This window comes from Oryctolagus cuniculus, chromosome 3 (genome assembly GCF_964237555.1).
Source record: "Oryctolagus cuniculus chromosome 3, mOryCun1.1, whole genome shotgun sequence".
Lineage (NCBI taxonomy): Eukaryota > Metazoa > Chordata > Mammalia > Lagomorpha > Leporidae > Oryctolagus > Oryctolagus cuniculus.
The window spans coordinates 59,249,514-59,270,613 of record NC_091434.1 but is presented as its reverse complement, the minus strand read 5'-3'; the positions used below and the strand labels follow the sequence as shown (position 1 = coordinate 59,270,613).

General features: G+C 38.5%; 2 protein-coding genes across 6 annotated transcripts in view; one reads left to right on the top strand and one right to left on the bottom strand.

Annotated features, from left to right (window-relative positions):
• The window catches only part of ITGA4 (integrin subunit alpha 4), a 113,300-nt gene extending 102,258 nt beyond the window's left edge, over nucleotides 1-11,042 (top strand). Inside the window, exons 23-28 of the mRNA XM_002712227.5 lie at nucleotides 886-993; nucleotides 1,774-1,899; nucleotides 2,629-2,748; nucleotides 8,506-8,604; nucleotides 8,992-9,111; nucleotides 9,371-11,042. Of these exons, the coding sequence (XP_002712273.2) occupies nucleotides 886-993; nucleotides 1,774-1,899; nucleotides 2,629-2,748; nucleotides 8,506-8,604; nucleotides 8,992-9,111; nucleotides 9,371-9,463 (666 nt within the window). The 3' untranslated portion in view covers nucleotides 9,464-11,042. The remainder of the gene's footprint in view (nucleotides 1-885; nucleotides 994-1,773; nucleotides 1,900-2,628; nucleotides 2,749-8,505; nucleotides 8,605-8,991; nucleotides 9,112-9,370) is intronic.
• The window catches only part of CERKL (CERK like autophagy regulator), a 175,694-nt gene continuing 165,303 nt past the window's right edge, over nucleotides 10,710-21,100 (bottom strand). For all 5 annotated transcript variants that reach the window (XM_008258805.4, XM_070070504.1, XM_070070503.1 and 2 more), the window contains 3 exons: nucleotides 20,541-20,637; nucleotides 12,582-12,760; nucleotides 10,710-11,534 (listed from right to left, as the gene is read on the bottom strand). In XM_008258805.4, the coding sequence (XP_008257027.2) occupies nucleotides 11,450-11,534; nucleotides 12,582-12,760; nucleotides 20,541-20,637 (361 nt within the window). In that variant the 3' untranslated portion in view covers nucleotides 10,710-11,449. The remainder of the gene's footprint in view (nucleotides 11,535-12,581; nucleotides 12,761-20,540; nucleotides 20,638-21,100) is intronic.

Below are 21,100 nucleotides of genomic sequence, written 5' to 3'. Positions count from 1 at the left end.
CTTGGGCCCTGCACCTGCATGGGAGACCAGGAGGAAGCACCTGTCTCCTGGCTTCGGATCGGCACGGTGCGCCGGCCATGGCAGCCATTTGAGGGGTGAACCAACAGAAGGAAGACCTTTCTCCCAGTCTCTCTCTCACTAACTCTGCCTGTAAAATTAAAAAAAAAAAAAAAAGATTTTATTTGAGAGGCAGAGTTAGAGAGAGGGAGGCTTTCCATCTGCTGGTTCATTCCCCAAATGGCTGCAATGGCCAGTGTTAGGCCCATCTAAAGCCAGGAGCTTCTTCTGGGTCTCCCACATAGATGCAGGGGCCCAAGGGCTTGGGCCATCTTCCACTGCTTTCCCAGGCCATAGCAGAGAGCTGGTTAGGAAGAGGATCAGCTGGGACTTGAACCAATGCCCATATAGGATGCTGGTGCTACAGGCGGAGGCTTAGTCTGACTATGCCACAGTACAGGCCCCAAATTTGTTACTTTTTATCTTTCATTTGGGGAATATCACTGACACTTCTTAGAATTTTTCTGTGCTGGTACAGGGTGTAATGTTGGCCCACTTCACAAGATAGTTATGAAGACCAAATGCTATTTTAAGAATCCATAATGTGTATTGCTGTTGATGTCTCAATCTCGAGACAGTTTCTAGAAGAAACTGTCAGCCTAAAAATGCCTAAAGAGGGCTACAAAACTGACTAGAATTTGAAATTACTAGTAAACTTTAAAAATTATGACCATGGGTATTTTGCGCTCACTGTGCAGCTGCCAACTATAAAACTCCAAGATCACAAATGTTGCAGGGAATATAAGAGGTGACCTACAAGCTCAATGATTTTTATACTCACAATTATGAAAAACATTGAAAATGATTTTTTAAACCTTTCCTTTCCAGGTTATTAACACTGGCAATAGCATGGCTCCAAATGTAAGCATGGAAATAATGGTACCAAATTCTTTTATGCCCCAAACCAATAAACTGTTCAACATTTTGGATGTCCAGGTAAAAATGAGTTTCTTCTCTCAGACCTTTATTGGGTGTGCCTTAAATACTGAAACAAATGCAAACCTATACTTTAAGTAATCTCACAGATTTCTCTTATTTTAGCCACATTCAAAGCTGTGAAGTCATGATGCATTTATTGAATATGCTTTGTAGAAATACAGTGGAACTTCTATACTTGACACAATAACAGAACTATGCTCTGCCATCTTTATTGTTTTTAAGATACATTAAAATGTGACATACACCTGTGAGAGTAGTTTGGGTAGAATTCTCCATAAATCTTGAAGCCATTGTTGAAAGATCACAATTAACACTCTTTAAAAGGAAGTAACACTCAGATCACTTTTTAACAACTGATATTTTTGTGTTCATTACATCAGACCTATTTTTGTTTCTCAGTTTCAAGACAAGCAACCAAGAAATGAATGTGCTGAGTGGGTTTGAGTAAGAGTTTTAATATCTTACATGAACTCCAGATTTGTAGACTATAACCTATATTAACTTCATGTCAATGTTCAAACATCATTTTTTTTATATTTCCTCAAGGCTAAGACTATTTTGAGCCTAGGACATATATTCAACCCCCCTACAATTTTGCTGGATTTTCTCTTTTTGCCACAGAAGTGTAATCTCTTTCCAATAACCTGTCCAAAGGTATTTTCACAATGTCAGAGGTCCTTGATATATTTTAGGAAACATAAGAAATTAAGACTCATAAAAAGCATGCTGTGTGCGTTCCTTCCCATGATGAAAGATTTTTCTTACTTACTGTCATAGATGACCACTGGAGAATGCTTCTTTGAAACTTATCAAAGAGAATGTGCATTAGAGCAGCCAAAGGGTGCCATGGAGACCTTGAAAGGCATATTCACGTTCTTGTCAAAGACTGATAAGAGGCTGTTGGTAAGTTTCTGTTGTTCAACAGAACTTAAGACACACTTAAGACCTGAAGTCAACGGATTGAAGTTGTCAGCTGAAGGGTAGGAGAAAGTACAAGTTGCAATTTTCTTGAGTGTAAGGGACATGTATGCTTGGAGTTGTGATTTAGACCTAGGCTTAAATAGGAAGGTCTCCAAAAAGTTCATGGAAAATGGAAAATGCATATTATGAGAAAACAGACACAGGAATGCAAACTTTTGAAGTATCCATACAGTTTCATTATTTATCTACCAAATGGTCATTAACTGTCAGCCAGACAATGTTTCAGACCCATCAGAATGCCATGGTGCTCACCTGGCCAGCATGAAGTTAATTTTCATTCCTTTTATAAATTTGCTAAGATGTCAAATGAGGGAAGCAATCATCACCTTCAAATGATCCAACTTTTACTACAAACATGGAACATGGAACTTAGCGAGGCACTAATTAGGAATCTTTTCTTTTCAATCTATCCCAGAAGGTTAAGTTAGTAAGAATGATGAGAACACATGCTCCAGTTTGGCTGCTTTGTTTCGATTATAGCTTTCAAAATAAACATTTGTGTTTTGTTTAAAGCAAGATAGTGTTTTTAAATGCCACTGTTTAAATCCATGCTTATGCAAAGACAATTTTCTAAATGCCACTAGGGATTCTATGTACCATATTATTTAAATGCTGAAAATTCTAATGTAGCATTTTTATATTATCTTCAAGTATTGCATAAAAGCTGACCCACACTGTTTAAATGTGTTATGTAATTTTGGGAAAATGGAAAGTGGAAAAGAAGCCAGTGTTCACATTCAGCTGGAAGGCCGGCCGTCCATTTTAGAAATGGTAAGTCTCAAATACAGTGATGACTCTTTGTATACGTTCATACACAATCTATTCATGCAAGCCTCTTACAGAGCTGGGATGGTATGGTAGCATTTGACAAATGAATAAGTTATGAATGAAATGTTGCAGTTAAACCATTTCTACATATCATTTGTCTGCATTTACAAAGGACACACCTTTAGTAATTAAGATATTTAAGACTAAGACTATGGAATATAAGATGCATATTTTAGAAAGCATACTCAAAATATTTTTTAAAGATTTATTCATTTATTTGAAAGTCAGAGTTACACAGAGAGAGGAGAGGCAGAGAGAAAAAGAGGTCTTCCATCCAATGGTTCACTCCCCAGTTGGCTGCAACGGCTGGAGCTGCGCCGGTCTGAAGCCAGGAGCTTCTTCCGGGTCTCCCACGCAGGTCCAGGGGCCCAAGGACTGGGGTCATTTTCTCACTGCTTTACCAGGCCATAGCAGAGAGCTGGATCGGAAGTGGAGCAGCCGGGACTAGAACTGGCGCCCATGTGGGATGCTGACGCTTCAGGCCAGGGTGTTAACCCGCTGAGCCACAGTGCCAGCCCCTCAAAATATTCTTAAAAATGTAATACAAGAGTACTTCAAAGACATTCATGGAAGATAGAAATATGCAGAGATTTTAAATTCTTTTCAGCACAATAAACTGATACTTTGCCATTTCTCCACAAATTTTTAAAGTACCCTCATAGTTTAAAAACAAAGCTAACTGAAGTCTTTCATAACATTAAGCCTAACCAACAATCAAAAAATGAAACATACTTTTAAAATAATTAAATTTAAAAGGATGCATTAAAAAATAAACACATCTAGGGGCTGGTGTTGTGATGTAGCAGTTTAAGCTGCCTTCTACAATGCTGGTATCCCATATGGGCACCTATTCAAGTCCCCACTGCTCCCAATCCAATTTCCTGCTAATGCACTTGGGAAAGCATCGGAAGATAGCCCACAGTTTCTGGGCCTCTGCTCCTACATGGGAGACCTGGATAGAGCTCCTGACCTCCTGGCCCAGCCCTGGCCATTGTGGCCATCCAACCAACAGATGGAAAACCTCTGTCTCTTCTTCTCTAACTCTGCCTTTCAAATGAATCTTTAAAACACACACACACATCTAGAGGAACATGTATATTTGAGGATAAAAGTAGTTTTATCTGTGATGTCGCAGATGAAATGGTTTTAAATTTAAAGAACAAAATTTCACAGCACAAAGACTTTTCTTTTATCACAAGGCAGATTTCCTTATTACCATCTTATATTAGTATAATACATTTGTCACAATCAAAGAAAAACCAGTTTCCCTATTAGGAACATCTGATGTTAGTACATCTGTCACAACTGATGATCCACATCCATCTTCCCCTATGATTTTTAATACAAGCGCTTCCTGTCACTCCCACTCTCTCAGCTTCTGAGTTCAGAATGTGGTTCTGTCTCTTTGTTTAAACATTTATTAGAAAGGCAGAGATCCTCCATCTGCTGGTTACTCCCAAAATGGCCTCAGCAGCCAGGGTTAGGCCAGACTGGAGTCAGAAACTCCATCCGGGTCTCCTATATGGGTGACAAGGACCCAAGTACTTGGATCATCTTACACCGCTTACCCAGATGTATTAGCAGGAAGCTACATCTGAAGCAAAGCAGTAGGGTCCTGAACCAGTACACTCCAGTCTGGGATGCCAGCATCACAGGTGGCAGTGTAACCTGCGGTGCCTGAACACCCACCCATAGAATGAGATTTGCTTTTTTGCCCCCACATATGAGAAAGCACATGAAGTATTTGTCTTTCTGTACCTCATTTTTCACTCAAAATAACTTCCAATTCCATCCATTTTGCTGAAAATGACAAGATGAGAAAATTTCATTCTTTTTAATGGTTGAATACTATTTCATTGTATATATGTACTATATTTTCTTTATCCATTAATCTGATGATACCATGGTTGGTTCTGTATTTGGCTGTTGTGAACAGTGCTGTTATCAACATGGCCAATCAGGTGTCTCCTTGATAAAAGGATTTCATGTCTTTTGGGTGTATACCCGGCAGTGGGATCACTGGATCACATGGTACTTTTATTTCCCATTTTTATCTTCCCATTTTTTGTATACTTGCGGATTCCTTTCAACAGTGTTTTAAAAGCTTCATTGTAGAAATCTTTAAGTTCTTTAAATTTATTCCTAATTATGATTTTTGTAGCCATTGTGAATGGGTTTTTTTCTTGATTTCCTTTTTAGCAAGATAATTACTCGTGTATAAAAATGTTACTATTTTATGTCTGAAGATTTTATATCCTGTGACTTAACTGAATTGGTTTATCAGTTTTAACAGCCATTTGGTACAGTGTTTAGGTTTTTCCATGTATTACATCTTCAGGCATTTTGACTTTCTCCCTTGCAACTTAGATGCCTTTTCTTTCTTTCTCCTCCCTAATTGCTCTTGCTGTTACTTTCAATACTATATTAAGAGTGGCGAATGTGAACATTCTTGTTTTCAGATTTCATGGACAGTCCTTTCAATTTTTCAGTATGATATTGGCTATTGGTTTTCATAGATTTATCAGAGGGGTGGGAGCTAGGTCAAGTCCTGGCTGCTGCACTTCCCATCCAGCTCTCTGCCGATGGCCTGGGAAAACAGTGGAGGATAGGCCAATTCCTTGAGCCCTGTACCTGCGTGGGAGACCCCAAGGAAACTCCTGGCTTCAGATCACCCCAGCTCTGGCCCTTATGGCCATTTGGGGAATGAACCAGCAGGTAGAACACCTTGCTCTCTCTGCCACTCTGTAACTCTACCTTTCAAATAAAATTTTTAAAAAACTATCTGAAAATCAGAGAGACAGTGAGATCTTCCACTCACTGAGTCACTCCCCAAATGACAACAATGACTAGGACTGGGCCAGGCCAACCCCACGAGCCTGGAATTCCATCCTGGTCTCCCATGGAGGTGGCAGGCACCTAAGTGCTTGGGCCATCTTCCCCTGCTTTCATAGGTACATTAGCAGGGAGCTAGATTGGAAGTGGAGCAGCCAGGACTGTAACCTGGTGCACTCATGTGGGGTGCTATTGTCACAGATGGTAGCTTACTCCACTGCACCACAATGACCACTCCGAGCCTGTGTAGTTTGGAGGCATTTGCTTTTTACAGATTTTTTTTTTAATTTGACGGTTAGCAGTGAGAGAGAGACAGCAGAGAGAAAGGTCTACCTTCCATTGGTTCACCCTCCCAAATGGCTGCCAGGAGCTCCTTCCCAATCTCCCATGTGGGTGCAGGGGCCCAAGCACTTGGGCCATCCTCCATTGCCTTCTCAGGCCACAGCAGAGAGCTGGACTGGAAGAGCAACCAGGACTAGAACCCGGTGCCAATCCCAAGGCATTTGCTTCTATACCTAATTTGCTGAGGGCTTTTTCTAATAAAGGAGTTTGAACTTTATCAAGTGTATTCTCTGCATCTATTGACATAACTTTTTGAATCTTTTATTTTTGTGAGGTGAACAAGAGTAATATATACAGATTTAAGAGCATATTTCCCACTCTACCGTCTGTTTTTTTTTTTCAGTGTTTACAATGACATACTCTTATGATTATAAAATAATTCAGGTAGTAAGTAGAAAAACCAGTGTTCCTCAAGAATATATGCAAGGGCTGTACACCATCATAAGATCTCAAAATGTCAATTTTGCTCATATATATTTTTTGTACTCTGTATGTTACCACAAATCAGGCAAAACAAATGCTGTGTCTTTTTGGGACTGACTATTGTGCTTAGTGAAGTGTGTTTCCAGTTGCAAAACACAGGATTTCATCTTATGGCTGAGTAGTATTCTATTGTGTAAATATACTATGGAATTTGTATTCAGTCATCAGATGGACTTCTGGGTTGATTCATATCTTAGCTATTGTGAACTGAACTTCATTTTCGTATGCTGATTTCATTTCATTTGGGAAAAGTCCCAGGAGTGGGATGGCTGCCTCATCTGGAGATCAGTTCTCAGATTTCTGAGGAATCTTCATACTGTCTTCTAGAATGGCTATACTAGTTTACATTTCTGTCAACAGGAATAATATAGGGTAATAGGGTACTTCTTCCCCTGCATCCTCACAGCAGCATGTATTCTGTTTTGATTTTTGGATGATAGCTATTTCCAACTGGGGTGAAATGAAACCTCATTGTGGTTTTTGATTTGGATTTTCCCTTTTGAAAGATGCCTGTAAAAGTCCTTTGCCTGTTTGCTAACTGCATTATTCGTTTTGTTGTTGAATTTGAGCTTTTTATAAATTCTGGCTATTAATCAATTGCATAGTTTACAAATGTTTTTTCCCATTCATTTGGTGGAGTGTTTACATCAGGCTAAGAAGCTTCTGAAATTAATCCATTTTGTCTAATTTTTTCTTGATTGCCTGTGCTTCTGGGGACTTTTCCCAGAAATCATTGCCTATGTCAATATTTTGCAGTATTTCCCCTAGTAATTTGCTGGTATCAGGTCATAGATTTAGATTCTTGATCCATTTTGAGTTAATTTTTGTGTAAGGTAGGGGTCTTGCTTAATACTTCTGCATGTGGAAATCCAGTTTTTCCACTGTATTTTTAATTGACATTGAATTCTTCATTTTTAATATTTCACTTTGATTTCTCCTCAATATTTCGATCTCCTGGCAACAGTTTTCCATCTGTATCATGTATGGGTTTCTTTAACTCATGAATTTGCTCCTCTTTGTTTTTGAGTAATCTTAATTCCTTTTCATGCATTTCATCAATCTCTGAGTCTTTTGGAAGAGCTTTATTGTCCTTTAAATTTCTGCATTTGTGAAATCATTGTTGGTTTTCTCCTCTGATGGCTTTTACCTTTGAAATATGCTTCTGTGGCTTAGTGGAGTCAGGGAGTTTTAGTCATTACTCAGGGTGATGTGAGAGTCCAGGGTGACAACCAACTTGGGTATGGTAGATCTCCTCTGTTGTGGGCAGGTCACCTTTCATACTGTCAAGGTCCAGGTTACTGAAGATTGTTGGTATGGGCTTTCCTGTGCATTGTAGCAGCCTTCTAGCTGTTGGTATCTTTGGGATAAAACCCTCCCCCGGGCAGTAGCAACTTCTCTGGATCTAGATGTAACTTATTTACCATTTTGGCACTAAAAATGAATTACAAAGTATTTTAATTTGGGGGCTCATAGCCCTCTACCAGAATCCGACTGAAAAATATATTCTTATCTCCTACATACATTAAAATAAATCCCAAGTATACTGAGAAGCTGCAAAGCCACCAATCTAAATCTGAGTTATGAAGTTCCTGCTTTAGTAAAGCTCATCCACTGACTTTGTAGTTGAATTCTGTAACTATTTATGCCACATTTTCTCATTAAGAAATTAAGATTATATGTACATATTTAATTTAGAAAGCAATAAAAGATGGATTTGAGGAATGTTTTTTCAAGTAAAGAAAGTATTATTTGAGGCTAAAAATTAAGTATCTAGGAAAAATATTGGAAACTATTAAACATACTTCTTACAGTAGTATAACATATCAAGTTATCTGAAAAGCCCTATTTTTAATAAAAATCAATAATTTAATTTAATTGTAATGATTCTTCCTTTGCCTTAAGGAGATGATCTTGGTATTAACTACAAAGGGTGAAAGGAATCTATGAAAACCTTTACCTGGTTTGTAAATATCATGAGAAATCAATATGTATTCATGAAATAAAACTATACATCATGGCCACTATCTTTCTTTTATTTATCAGGATGAGACATCGTCACTCAAGTTTGAAATAAGGGCGACAGCTTTTCCAGAGCCGCATCCAAAAGTTGTTGAATTAAACAAGGAAGAGAATGTTGCACATGTAAGATTACCCTTCTAAGTGAGATTTTAAAATTGTAGGAGAACCATGTTGGGAGGATGTTTATAATTACCTCCTTTGGAGAACCTGAGTCAGTAAATTACAGTGTAACCACCTCATGGAAAGCCTTGAATATTTCATTTCCAGTTGCCCTTTCTTATACCTGAAGTAGTGAATGGCATAGATAGCTCTTAAGGGAAGTCAATTTGGTAGCAGTGAGAAAAGAATGGAGTGAAATTAATAGCTACCACTGTTTCCTGGGGTAGTATTAGAACTGCCTAACCCCCTTCTCCGGCTGATTCTAATTACTAAAGACTGGAAAGAGGTTTCAAAGAAAAATGTAAACTAGTTTCTAAACTGGTGATTCCTTATTTTGCTTGATTTATGTAGGTTTTGCTAGAAGGACTACATCATCAAAGACCCAAACGTCATTTTACTATAGTGATTATTTCTAGCAGTTTGCTACTTGGACTTATAGTACTTCTATTGATTTCATATGTCATGTGGAAGGTAAGCCTTTAAACTACTCAAATACCATTCTTTTTTTTTTTGTTTCCTAAAAACATGAATTGAATTAAATAATCACTATTAATATATCTTCAAAAATACCCTTTCTATAACAGTAGCTTTGAAACATTTTTTTCTGAAAAACATTGCACATTCAGGTAACACTGAAAAGTGCTGCAGTGAATCATCAGTTTTTACTGATTATTTGATGTGACTGTAGTATGCTTATAACTTACTAATGATTATGTAATGGTATTTTCAGGCTGGCTTCTTTAAAAGACAGTACAAATCAATCCTACAAGAAGAAAATAGAAGAGACAGTTGGAGTTATGTCAAAAGCAATAATGACAATTAAAGACTACTTTCAAATTGAGAGAACTGAAAAAGACTCAGGTTTCTAAAAAGCACTGTTTACAAGAAAACATGAATTTTGCTCAAGCTTCTTCCAAGTAATGAGAAAGAAAACTGCCGAAGTGTTAATATATCCAAAGATAATCTTTCAGCTGTCAAGGGGATAGAGAAACACTAACACATGCAATTTAGTCAAGAAAAGTAAACCTTGATGGTATCTGGACATGAAGGCATATCGGAATTAAGTCATTCAGGAAATAAACAACTTGATTGATAAAGCTTTGGACTTGAAATATCTTCTTAAAAAATATTAACCATATGTGCTCACCTGGGTAAAATAAACCTCACTGAATGGACAGTGATTTATTTTCAAATGTGCTCTTTAAAAATACTTAAGATGTTTCAAAGGGTTGTTCCCAAAGTTTCTAATGAGTGAAAGAAGGACATTGTTATTTTAAAGCAGATTTTATCTTTAAAGACTTTTTATTTGTAACACATTTCCTATGGACCTTGTGCCAACAATTACATTATTCAGAAGTCTATGAACATTACAGGCCTGATGAGCAAACTTCAGAAGGAACTTATACACTGGCTTGAGCTTCACGTGATGACTTCAATAATTACTATTTGTACATCTATGGATTTCCCTTCTGTACACGTTTTAAAGATAAAATCCACCAGTCTCCTCTAGTACAACTTTATCCAAGCATACCCAGGAGATCATTTTTTAGGCATCGTAATTTATATTCTAAACAACAGACACAACTGTTGCACTTTAGCCAGTATACACTGATGTCAAAAGCATGAAAACTGTACCTCACGGATGATTTTTAAAATGTTAGAGCTGTGCAAAGGAAAAAGTCAATATTTATACATATTGGGTACTATACTGACTGCCTAAAATTAAAAAATGACAAGCATTTGCTTAGATGTTATTTTCAAATACATATTTTAATCAGGTCTATGAAAGCATCCTCTTCTGCATTGAAATGGAAAAACAAAATTCATAAACTGAAAAATACCAACTTGTATACAATGAATATAAATGTGATAAACAGTTTGTTGATACTTGACGTTCTATTTGGATTTTAAGTAATATATCTTTAAATACCTTTTCATTTGCAAGTAGAAGTGTTGTAATATTTATTTCATATACTCGGGGTACTGCTAATTATAGAATATAACTTCATCTGTCTAGGAAAGCTGTGGTCAAATTTTGAACATCTGTTAAAAGTGATCAGACAAAATAGAGGGTTAAGATTTTTCTGTGAAGTTCCTGTCAATGATTGGCCATTAAGGTTTTGTAATTTATGAAAATACAGATCACAAAACTCAGTGACCTCAGAATATATACCAACAGATATCAACTTTTGAATACTTTTAGATAATTTAATGTTTTAACAGTATGTAAGCTCACATAGCTTTTTCAAGAGCATGTATAAAATCATGGATGAAAATTGAAGCCCCACTTTACATTGAAAATAAACACAGCTACTGACTGGGCTGATGAATATTGCCTAGTTTGAAAAATGTTTTGCATAGTTCCAAATAAAATTTGTTATGAACATCGCCACTTTACAAAACTGGGTTACTTCTTGGTAAGTAGTCTCAATACTGTAAAGATTTTAGAAAAGGAGTTCTCCTTATGCCACTACTGATTTTGAAGCCTCCTCAATAAAATCAGGTCAGTCCTATTTCCTGTGCTCTGTTAGAGGAGCTCAACTCCTGAAAATGAAGGAATCAAAATATCAATATATCATGATGATGCCTAAGCTTATAAAACATCTCCTTTCAGTCCCAGTAAATACTTCGAAAAACGTGAGTTTAAATTGTTACTGGTATTTTTCATGTTTTCCATTTGATTTTTATAGCCTTGGCTATTTTTTGGGAACATCAGAAATGGTAATTTTCTTTTAAAGAGATTTTTTCTAGTATATCAATTGGTAGCATGACCATATTCCTTCATGTTGAAATTGTGGTTTGCACATTACTATTTTAAACAATGACATGTTTCTTTAGAATCACTCATCTCTTCCATGGTGCCTCCATAAAGACTGATAAGTCTTGGATGCAATCTACAAAGAAAAGAATATGTGTAATTATTATTTATTCAGCTACCATTGTAATTTTTTTTACAGACGTATACAACTAATGAGTATGGCACATAATACCAGTAATTACTCTCCAGTACTCTTCATTGCCTTGAAAAAATCCATTGTGTCTGTAGAACACTCATCTCATAGGTGCCATTGGATACATTTAATATTTCATAAGGTTTTCCCAAAATACATTTGCATGTTCCTAAATTTGTTTATCACTCTTATTTCTTACGTAATGTGCAAAATTGTTCTTATGTCATATAAGTGGAATGCTTTGCAAAGAATTGATTAAAGCAAATTTCTAAAAAGAAAACAATGATATCAGTTTGAGAAAAACTACAAGACTACAGGATTGAATTCAGTCTACTACTGAGGTGGCTTCACAAAGATTTAAAATCTCGATTCATTTTTTAAAATCCAAAATGGAAATTGTAGACACATTGTCTGTATAATTTCTGCAGAATAACTTAGCATGTAAAACTAAAATGTTTGGCCGGTGCCTCAGCTCACTTGGCTAATCCTCCGCCTGCGGCGCCGGCACCCTGGGTTCCAGTCCCGGTTGCTCCTATTCCAGTCCAGCTCTCTGCTGTGGCCCCGGGAGGGCAGTGGAGGATGGCCCAAGTGCTTGGGCTCCTGCCCCGCATGGGAGACCAGGAGGAAGCACCTGGCTCTTGGCTTTGGATCGGCGCAGCGCGCCAGCCATTTGGGGTGGTGAACCAATAGCAAATGAAGACCTTTCTCTCTAACTCTGCCTGTCAAAAAAAAAAAAAAAAAAAAAAAAAAAAAAAACTAGAATGTTTAATGTTTCATTAAAACAAAAATATCATTGCTCTACATAAAAGCTGGCAAATAACCGTGAAGTTATACTTCAGTGAAAGTTGCAAAGGAATCCTTTCTACTTCCCTGATTTACTGACATTTTTTTACTTTAACTGCCTGCTTTGATAAAGAAGGCGGTTTTCATTATACTTGAAGTTTTGAGTGAACAGATCAACATACAACGCAGTGAAATGAGGAGACTCACCTCACATGGACTTCGGATGGAGCCCACATTAAATCACCATCTACATTCCAGGGGAAGCCATCTTCTGAAGCCGTTTCATGAGACCCCTCCTCCTCCTCTGGGTTGTATCCACTGGTTCTATTCCTAGGACGAACTCTTACTTCTTCAACAGTGTAAGTCTCAACAAATGGAAAATTGAACTAAATAAAATAAATGCAAATAGTCATGATGCTTGCTTTATCTACCTGATGCAAGGCAAAGTTCACTGTGCCATTCCTCACTAACATCAACCTGCATGCTGATATCTGCATAGCTCTGGAGCTGCGTGGTCATGGATCCCCAGTCTGTTCTGAAAAAGGAATCTCTTTTCTGAAGCTTTCCAAAAAAAGAACTGAAAATCTTATTTTATGACAAATAATACACATGTATAAAATGCCTATGATGAGCATATTATAGATTTTCCAAGTAAAGATGGAACTTCACATAATTTATTAACCGGTCAACAAGTTTATCTGACAACAAGCAAACTCCAGTGTAAGTTTCACACTTGGAATTTAATTTGAAAGAACTTAGGTCAAAATTTATGAGATACAATTGTAAGTATATCTCTTTTTGAGAAAGCCAATCAAATGTAATTTTCAAATATTTATTTACCTGCCTCATCCCCATTTAAGAATGGACATAAATTACAGGATAATTATATTTTCATATTAACCTTTATAGAATGTTACAAGATTACTTAGGGAAACAAAAATGCAATTTAAGTTAACTACAGTGAAAAATTATATGTTCTCTGAATAACTTTCATGAAATGCACAATAACTCTCTATTACAGTTTTGGATTAAATGACATGAGATTTATTCCTATTTCAGCATGCAAAAGTACTTCAAAAAGCCTGTGGCAATGAATGTTCTGAAAGTTATATGTCCACATATAAGCCTCAATGAAGCACAGAATTCTGTTTAAGAGGCAGAAAGTGCAAGCAAGCACTCACTCCCATCCTCTAGTTCACTCCCCAAATGCCTGCAATAGCCAGAGTCAAAACCAGGAGCTAGAAATCCAGTCTGTGTCTCCCAGTTGAAGGGCAGGAACCTAACTACTTGTGCCATCATCTGCTGCCTCCTACAGCACACATTAGCAGGGAACTAGAAATAGGAGTAGAGCCAACATCCAAACTCAGGCACTTAGGCATCCCAAGGAGTATCTTAACCAAGTCGGCCACCTACAGAAGCAGAAACTTTAGACAACTGATAGAAAACTAGGGTTTCTCACAATATCCTTATTTTACATATGTTAAAAACTAAGGTCCTGCAGATTTTACAGTTTATACTGCACAATAAACTGAGTTGCTGCCAGTGCTGTGGCAAAGTGGGTAAAGCTGCTACCCGCAGTGCCAACATCTCATATGGGCACCGGTTTGAGTCCCAGCTGCTCCACTTTCGTTCCAGCTCTGGTATGGCCTGGGATAGCAGTGGAAGATGGCCAGAATCCTTGGGCCCCTGCACCTACATGGGAGACCCTGAAGAAGCGCCGTGCTCCTGGCTTAGGGTGCAGCTCTGGCCATTGTGGCCATCTGGGGAGTGACAGAGAATCTAAGATATTCCCTCTCCCTCTTTCCCCCTCTATAACTCTGCCTTTCAAAAAAGTAAGTTTTTTAATAAAATAAACTGAGTTACATGTGGACTGGATGGTAGCATCAGCTGCTCTGATTGAGGTACAGAATTAGAGGGCCCCAAGCTGCTTTCCGCCGAAAGCACTTCCGACGGTCACTGCAATACAGCCCACACTCAGTGTAAATCCTTGGGTACATGTTAAACTTGCAGAAATTTCTATGGAATCACTCACTTCAAACGTAATGTGTTTTAGTCAGCACAGGGATCAGTAGAATGGAACAAAGCCCAAAAATGAATCCATGTATATATGGACAACTGATTTTTGACAAAGGTGCCAAAACATACTGGAGACAGGATAATCTCTTCAATGATGGCGCTGACAAACCTGGACCTATGGGTGTAAGGATAACATCAGATCCCTGCCTCTCACCTGTATGAACATCAACTCAATTTGGATCCAAGACCTAAATGTGGGGCCGGCGCTGTGGTGCAGCGGGTTAATGCCCTGGCCTGAAGTGCCAGCATCTCATATGGGCACCAGTTCAATACCCAGCTGCTCCACTTCTGATCCAGCTCTCTGCTATGGCCTGGGAAAGCAGTAGAAGATGGCCCAAGTCCTTGGGCCCCTGGACCCACGTGGAAGAAAAAGCTCCTGGCTTCTGATCCATTGTGGCCAATTGGGGAGTGAACCATCGGATGGAAGACCTCTTTCTCTCTGTCTCTCCTCTCTGTGTAACTCTCACTTTCAAATACATAAATAAATCTTTAAAAAAAAAAAGACCTAAATGTAAAAACTGAAATTATGATATTGCTAGAAGGAAACATGAGGAAGCACTTTTAAGATGTTGAAAGACCTAAATATAGAGTTCTCAAAAGAAGAAACACAAATACCCAACAAATATTTTAAAAGCTGTTCAATATAAGTAGCTGTCACGGAAATGCAAGTCAAAACCACAATGAGGTATCATCTCACCCTGTCAGAGGGCTATCCTCAAAAAATAACAAATGCTGGCAAGAATGTGCAGAAAGGGAAACTGAGACATTGCTGGTGGGAAACTAAATTAGTACAGCTACCGTGGAAACTTTATGGAGGCCTGCGCCATGGCTCAATAGGCTAATCCTCCGCCTGCGGCGCCAGCACACTGGGTTCTAGTCCCGGTCAGGGCGCCGGATTCTGTCCCAGTTGCTCTTCTTCCAGGCCAGCTCTCTGCTGTGGCCAGGGAGTGCAGTGGAGGATGGCCCAAGTGCTTGGGCCCTGCACCCCATGGGAGACCAGGAGAAGCTCCTGGCTTCGGATCAGCGCGTACGCCAGCCACAGCGCACCTGCCGCGGCAGCCATTGGAGGGTGAACCAACGGCAAAAGGTAGACCTTTCTCTCTGTCTCTCTCTCACTGTCCACTCTGCCTGTCAAAAAAAAAAAAAAAAGTATGGAGATTTCTTTAAACACTAGACACAGAACTGCCATATGCTCCAGCAGTCCCACTACTGGGTATATACCTAGAAGATATGAATTCATTTCATCAAAGAAATATCTGCTCTACCACATTTATAGCAGCACTGGTCACAATAGCCAAAATAATGTAATCCATCAAGGTGCCCATGATCAAATGAATGGAAAACCAAGCATGGAAAATAGATACACTGCAGTACTATTCAGCTCTAAAAACAAATGGCATCCTGTCATGGGCAGCAAAATGCATGGAACTGGGGAAAATGATGTTGAATGAACTAAGACATAGACAAATATCACATGCTCTACTTTGAGTGGGAGCTAAAATTAACAAAAACCTCACCTTGAACATGATGTTGATGACTAGATGTGGAGGGCAGGAGAGAAAAGGAATTTAGATTTATCAAACCGTAACCTGGGGGCCAGAGCCATGGCTCACTTGGTTAATCCTCCACCTGCGGCGCCAGCATCCCATATGGACTTTGGGTTCTAGTCCCGGTTGCTCCTCTTCCAGTCCAGCTCTCTGCTGTGACCTGGGAGGGCAGTGGAGGATGGCTCAAGTGCTTGGGCCCCTGCACCCACATGGGAGACCAGGAGGAGACACCTGACTCCTGGCTTCGGATCAGCGTGGCGCTGGTCGGTGGTGGCCATTTGGGGAATGAACCAACGGAAGGAAGACCTTTCTCTCTCTCTCTCTCACTGTCCACTCTACCCATCAAATAAATTAAAAAAAAAAAAAAACCACAGGAACCTGGGTGTGGTTCTCTGTGACAAAAACATTAATATAAGAAGTTAATAGGAGAAATAGGGTGAAGAATATGGGAAGTATGTATCAGTACCTTTTTTGTAAATATAAAGTTGTTCTCAAGTAAAATGTTAATAACATGGGGCCAGCATTGTGGCACAGCACGTTCAGCTGCTATAGGCAATGCTGATATCCCATAGAGTGCTGGTTTGAGTCCTGGCTGCTCACTTCCTACCCAGCTCTCTGCTAAAGTGCCTGGGAAAGCAGCACAAGATGGCCCAAGAATGTGGGACCCTGTCAACCATGAGGGAGATATGGATGGAGTTCCAGACTCCTGGCTTCAGCCTAGCCAAATCCCGGCCATTTGGAGCTTTTAGATAGTGGACCAGTAGATGTAAGGTTTTCTTTCTCGCTCTCCCTCTCTCTCTCTCTCCCCTTTTCAAATAAATAAATCTTTCTGTAAGTAAATAAGAAAATATTATATGTTTAAAATGCATCATTGATAACTGTCTGTAGGGTTTAAATTATAACTCCACCCTACTTCCTCTCAATATATCCAAATCCTTACCCCTTGTACTTACTTGATACCTTATCTGGAAACAAGGTCTTCACAGATGTAGTCAAGTTAAAATGAGGTCATTAGGATGGCCCTAACCAAGCATGACTGACATCCGTACAAGAGGTAAAAATGCAATGTGATGGCAGAATCAGATTGGAGTGAGGTAGCTGCCAGCCAAGGAATGACAAGAATTGACACCCACCACCAGTAAGTTTTTTATCTTACATCATCAGATCCCCGGTTATATGTGCACACCTCACAAAATGAAATCCTATCCATCCACTCAGATTTGTTACATGAGAAGCCATAGACATTGTCAAGTGGGAATTCAGGGAGCCAACTGCTCAGTACGTTTTATCAGGGTACATTTGCACATGGGGAAGCGAAGTCAACACTTATGACTGTGATACAGAGAAGCACCACAGTGATGCAAACATAGGCTTCCACTTGGAAACAAGAAGGGGCAAACAAGCTCAGGATACTGGGAAAGTCCCCGTTTGAACCGTCTTTAAAAGAACACAGAAGCGTTAGCCTGGAGTATAAGAAAAGGAGTTCTGCCAAGATGAAACAGCACTTACCAAAGTACAGAGGTATGGCAGGGTTAAACAACTACAAAAAAAATCAGCCTACTGTTATAGGCTGTATTGTCTCCAACCCCAAAGGAATTCTTCAGCTGAAATCTCAAACCCAAGCACTATATTTGGAAGGGCTTTAAAAAGATAATTTAGTTAAAATGAGACCTTTCCAATATGACTCTATGAATGATGTCAATATAAGAAGGTGGAATTTGGATACATGGAAGGACATCAGGGATGTGTGTACACAGAAGAGAATCCATATGAGGACACAGAGAGCAGCCATGTGCAATCCAGAGAGCGCTTCAGGACAAACCAAAGCTGCTGACACCTGCTTGGACTTCTAACACCAGAACAGTTAAAACAGAAAGCAATTTGCTGTTTAATGTCCCTATGCTGGGTTTTGTTACTGAAGCTCCAGCAAATGAAAGCAATGACCAAGACAAACAGTACCTGTTGGAGGGTGCAAAAAAGTGATACAAAGGGCTATGGGCTCCATGCTAAGGAAATCAGAGATTATCCTGAGAGCAATGAAAATGGCACAGAAAAACTAACCCAGAAATAAAGCAGATGTGTTTTTTAAGTCTATTTATATTTTCTGTGTATCTATTCTTTATAAGTGCATCAAATTAACTTTGAAAGCAGTAACCTCAGGAATCAATCCATTTATTTTTATCTATCTTTACTATGCTACACATTTTAGAATTTCTTTGCAAAAAATTACTGAGCAACAGCATGGACTTTAAGCTTTGAATTATCTAAATCAGAGTTAAGTCTAATGAAACTCATACAAACACAAAGGCACCAGTTGTTTGCATCTAAAGCAAAATATGACTGTAGACTACATGGGAGAAATAAGTTATAATATGTCTTGCGTAACGTACTGTTGCTTTAAAAACACTTTCCTACAGACATAGACTTATTTTTCATGGCATTTTGTTAGTATTTCTCTTGGTTTTTGAGAGGCAGAGGGAGACAGACATCTCCCATCTGCTTGCTCTCTCCCTAAATCCCCACAATTGCTGGTACTGGACCAGGTCAAAGCCTGGAGCCCAGAACTCAACTCAGGCCTCCCATGTAGGTGGCAGGGACTCAAATATTTAATCTCTCATCTGCTGCATCTCAGTCTACATTAGCAAAAAGCTAAATCAGGAATAGAGCCAGGACTTCAACCCAAGCACTTTAATGTGGGATATGGGCATTCTAACCAGCAGTTTATTTTAAAGGTTAGCATTACTTTCAAAATCAAAAGATAGTGAATTTTGCTAGAGATAAAACAGTGAAATCTAGAAAAAATTTCCTTAGAAATTTACCCTGTAGGCAATTCCACAGGAGATCTTTTGTAAACAATTTGTACAATAAATGCCTCTTTAAAATACATACAGAGCTTCACAGGCATACATTCCTCAGTTGATACTCCTTTAAATTCTCAAATAAGGCTACATTAATGAAGTTAATACTCATTTATGTTCTTATATATTTAACGGAAAAGATGAAACTGATTATCCCTGGAAACATGGAATTTTGAGTGTTTTATACTGTTTCTATTTTCTGACTTTAAAAATGAGCATGCACCCCTTTTGTTTTAAGAAAAATCATGAAGTTGGGTTTATTGTCAAAAATTTTTGCAACATATGCAAAGGTATATATTCCTTTGGAAAAAATTGATAAATCTTCTATCACCAAACCGCACATACTATACATAAAATCAGTACCTAGGCTCATAATCTACATGGTTTCTCTACTTTGTCTTCTTTGAGAGTTACATTTAAGGAAAGTGGAACTTTGTCTGCTTTTTAGGATTTAATTTCTTTAATATTCCAGTTGATTGCTAGAATGCTATTCAAAATATGTAGTAAGCAGAAAAGAATTCAAACTTCATGTAGATTGCCTAAGAAAGTTTGAAATTACAATGAAGCAGAAATGGAACTTGCAATGAAAGGCTAAGGTATGTGAACAAGACTCAATTGTGAGTCCCTGGCTAGATTTACTTTCCTCCTCTTCCCACCTGTTTTCTTCCAACTACATCCAATGTAAATGTGTGACACTGGAGGTCTTACAGCCACACCTATCCCCTGTAAACCTCACATTGTCAAGAAATTCACATATTTCCAGGGTTTGTTTCCTAATAACTGGGTTAAAATCTGCCTAAAAAAAGACAGCATTTAATAAGTATTTTCTCTTTAAAGAAAAACAAGCAGAAACATATCTCCATACATTCTAGTTTTGAATCAAAAAACTAATTTCTGCACGAAAGTGGTGTATTTTTTTTTTTTTTTTTGACAGGCAGAGTGGACAGTGAGAGAGAGACAGAGAGAAAGGTCTTCCTTTTCCGTTGGTTCACCCTCCAATGGCCGCTGTGGTTGGTGCGCTGCACCGGCACACCACGCTGATCTGAAGGCAGGAGCCAGGTGCTTCTCCTGGTCTCCCATGGGGTGCAGGGCCCAAGCACTTGGGCCATCCTCCACTGCCTTCCTGGGCCACAGCAGAGAGCTGGCCTGGAAGAGGGGCAACCAGGACAGAATCCAGCGCCCTGACTGGGACTAGAACCCCATGTGCCGGTGCCGCAGGCAGAGGATTAGCCTATTGAGCCGCGGCACTGGCCGAAAGTGGTGTATTTTTAAATACACATTTGCAAATATTTCAATCAATAAACATAGGCAGATCTACAATCAAATGTCAGGAAAATCTAAAGATACATAACTTTATAGAACATGCTACAAAATCAAGGTGGCTGCAACCTCGGCTTTCACTACTGTTCATCTGAAGAGCCACTTGAATGTGTAATTTAATCTTTAATTTTCTTCACATTTTTATTTAACACTACATTCTCTATTTTCTCTTCACATAATAAAACTAGTAGCCTTTATGTCCAAAAATGCCAATCTAAAGACTACTGCTGGAAGCTCTTCAAAATGTAGATGCAACACATTTTTAAAAGGATTATGATTTAAGAAAAAAAAATGATGCCAACCCTTGCAGCATCTCTTAAGAATTAATAGCTTCACAATTAAGTAACAGAAAGTATTTACTTTACCTGATTTTGCATACTGGCGTATCTTTTCAAATGTTTTATAAATTCTGGACGAGAAGTGTTTCGTGCAATTATAAGAGCCATACTTCCATTGTTTAGTCTGAAATTGAACATTGGATTTTGATGTTAAGATGTTTATTAAAAGAATACATCAGAAATCGGTCCATGCCATTCCTTATAACAAATGTACTATTTACTTGAAGTATTGGGTAAGATAGGTAAATCTACACCTCATTAAATTTACCTAAAAAATTTAAACCATGTCTTGCTGCATTATTTCTTAGAGGATACAGCCTTTCACATCAGTTTTACTATACCAGTGGCTTCCTTCTCGGAAGCTCTCATGTTAGGGCTTTAAAAAAATGAACCATTATGCATCCTACTCACACATCAAACCGTAATTTAAAATCCAATGTAATTACTTAAGGCTACTAATTGTGAAGATGTATTTTTTAAGGATCACGAAACAGTTAATATGTACAAATGGTATAACAAAAGCCCAACATTTTCTCAATTCTGAAGTGTGATTTAAGTATTTATTTATAAGCAAGAGGTCTAAAGTG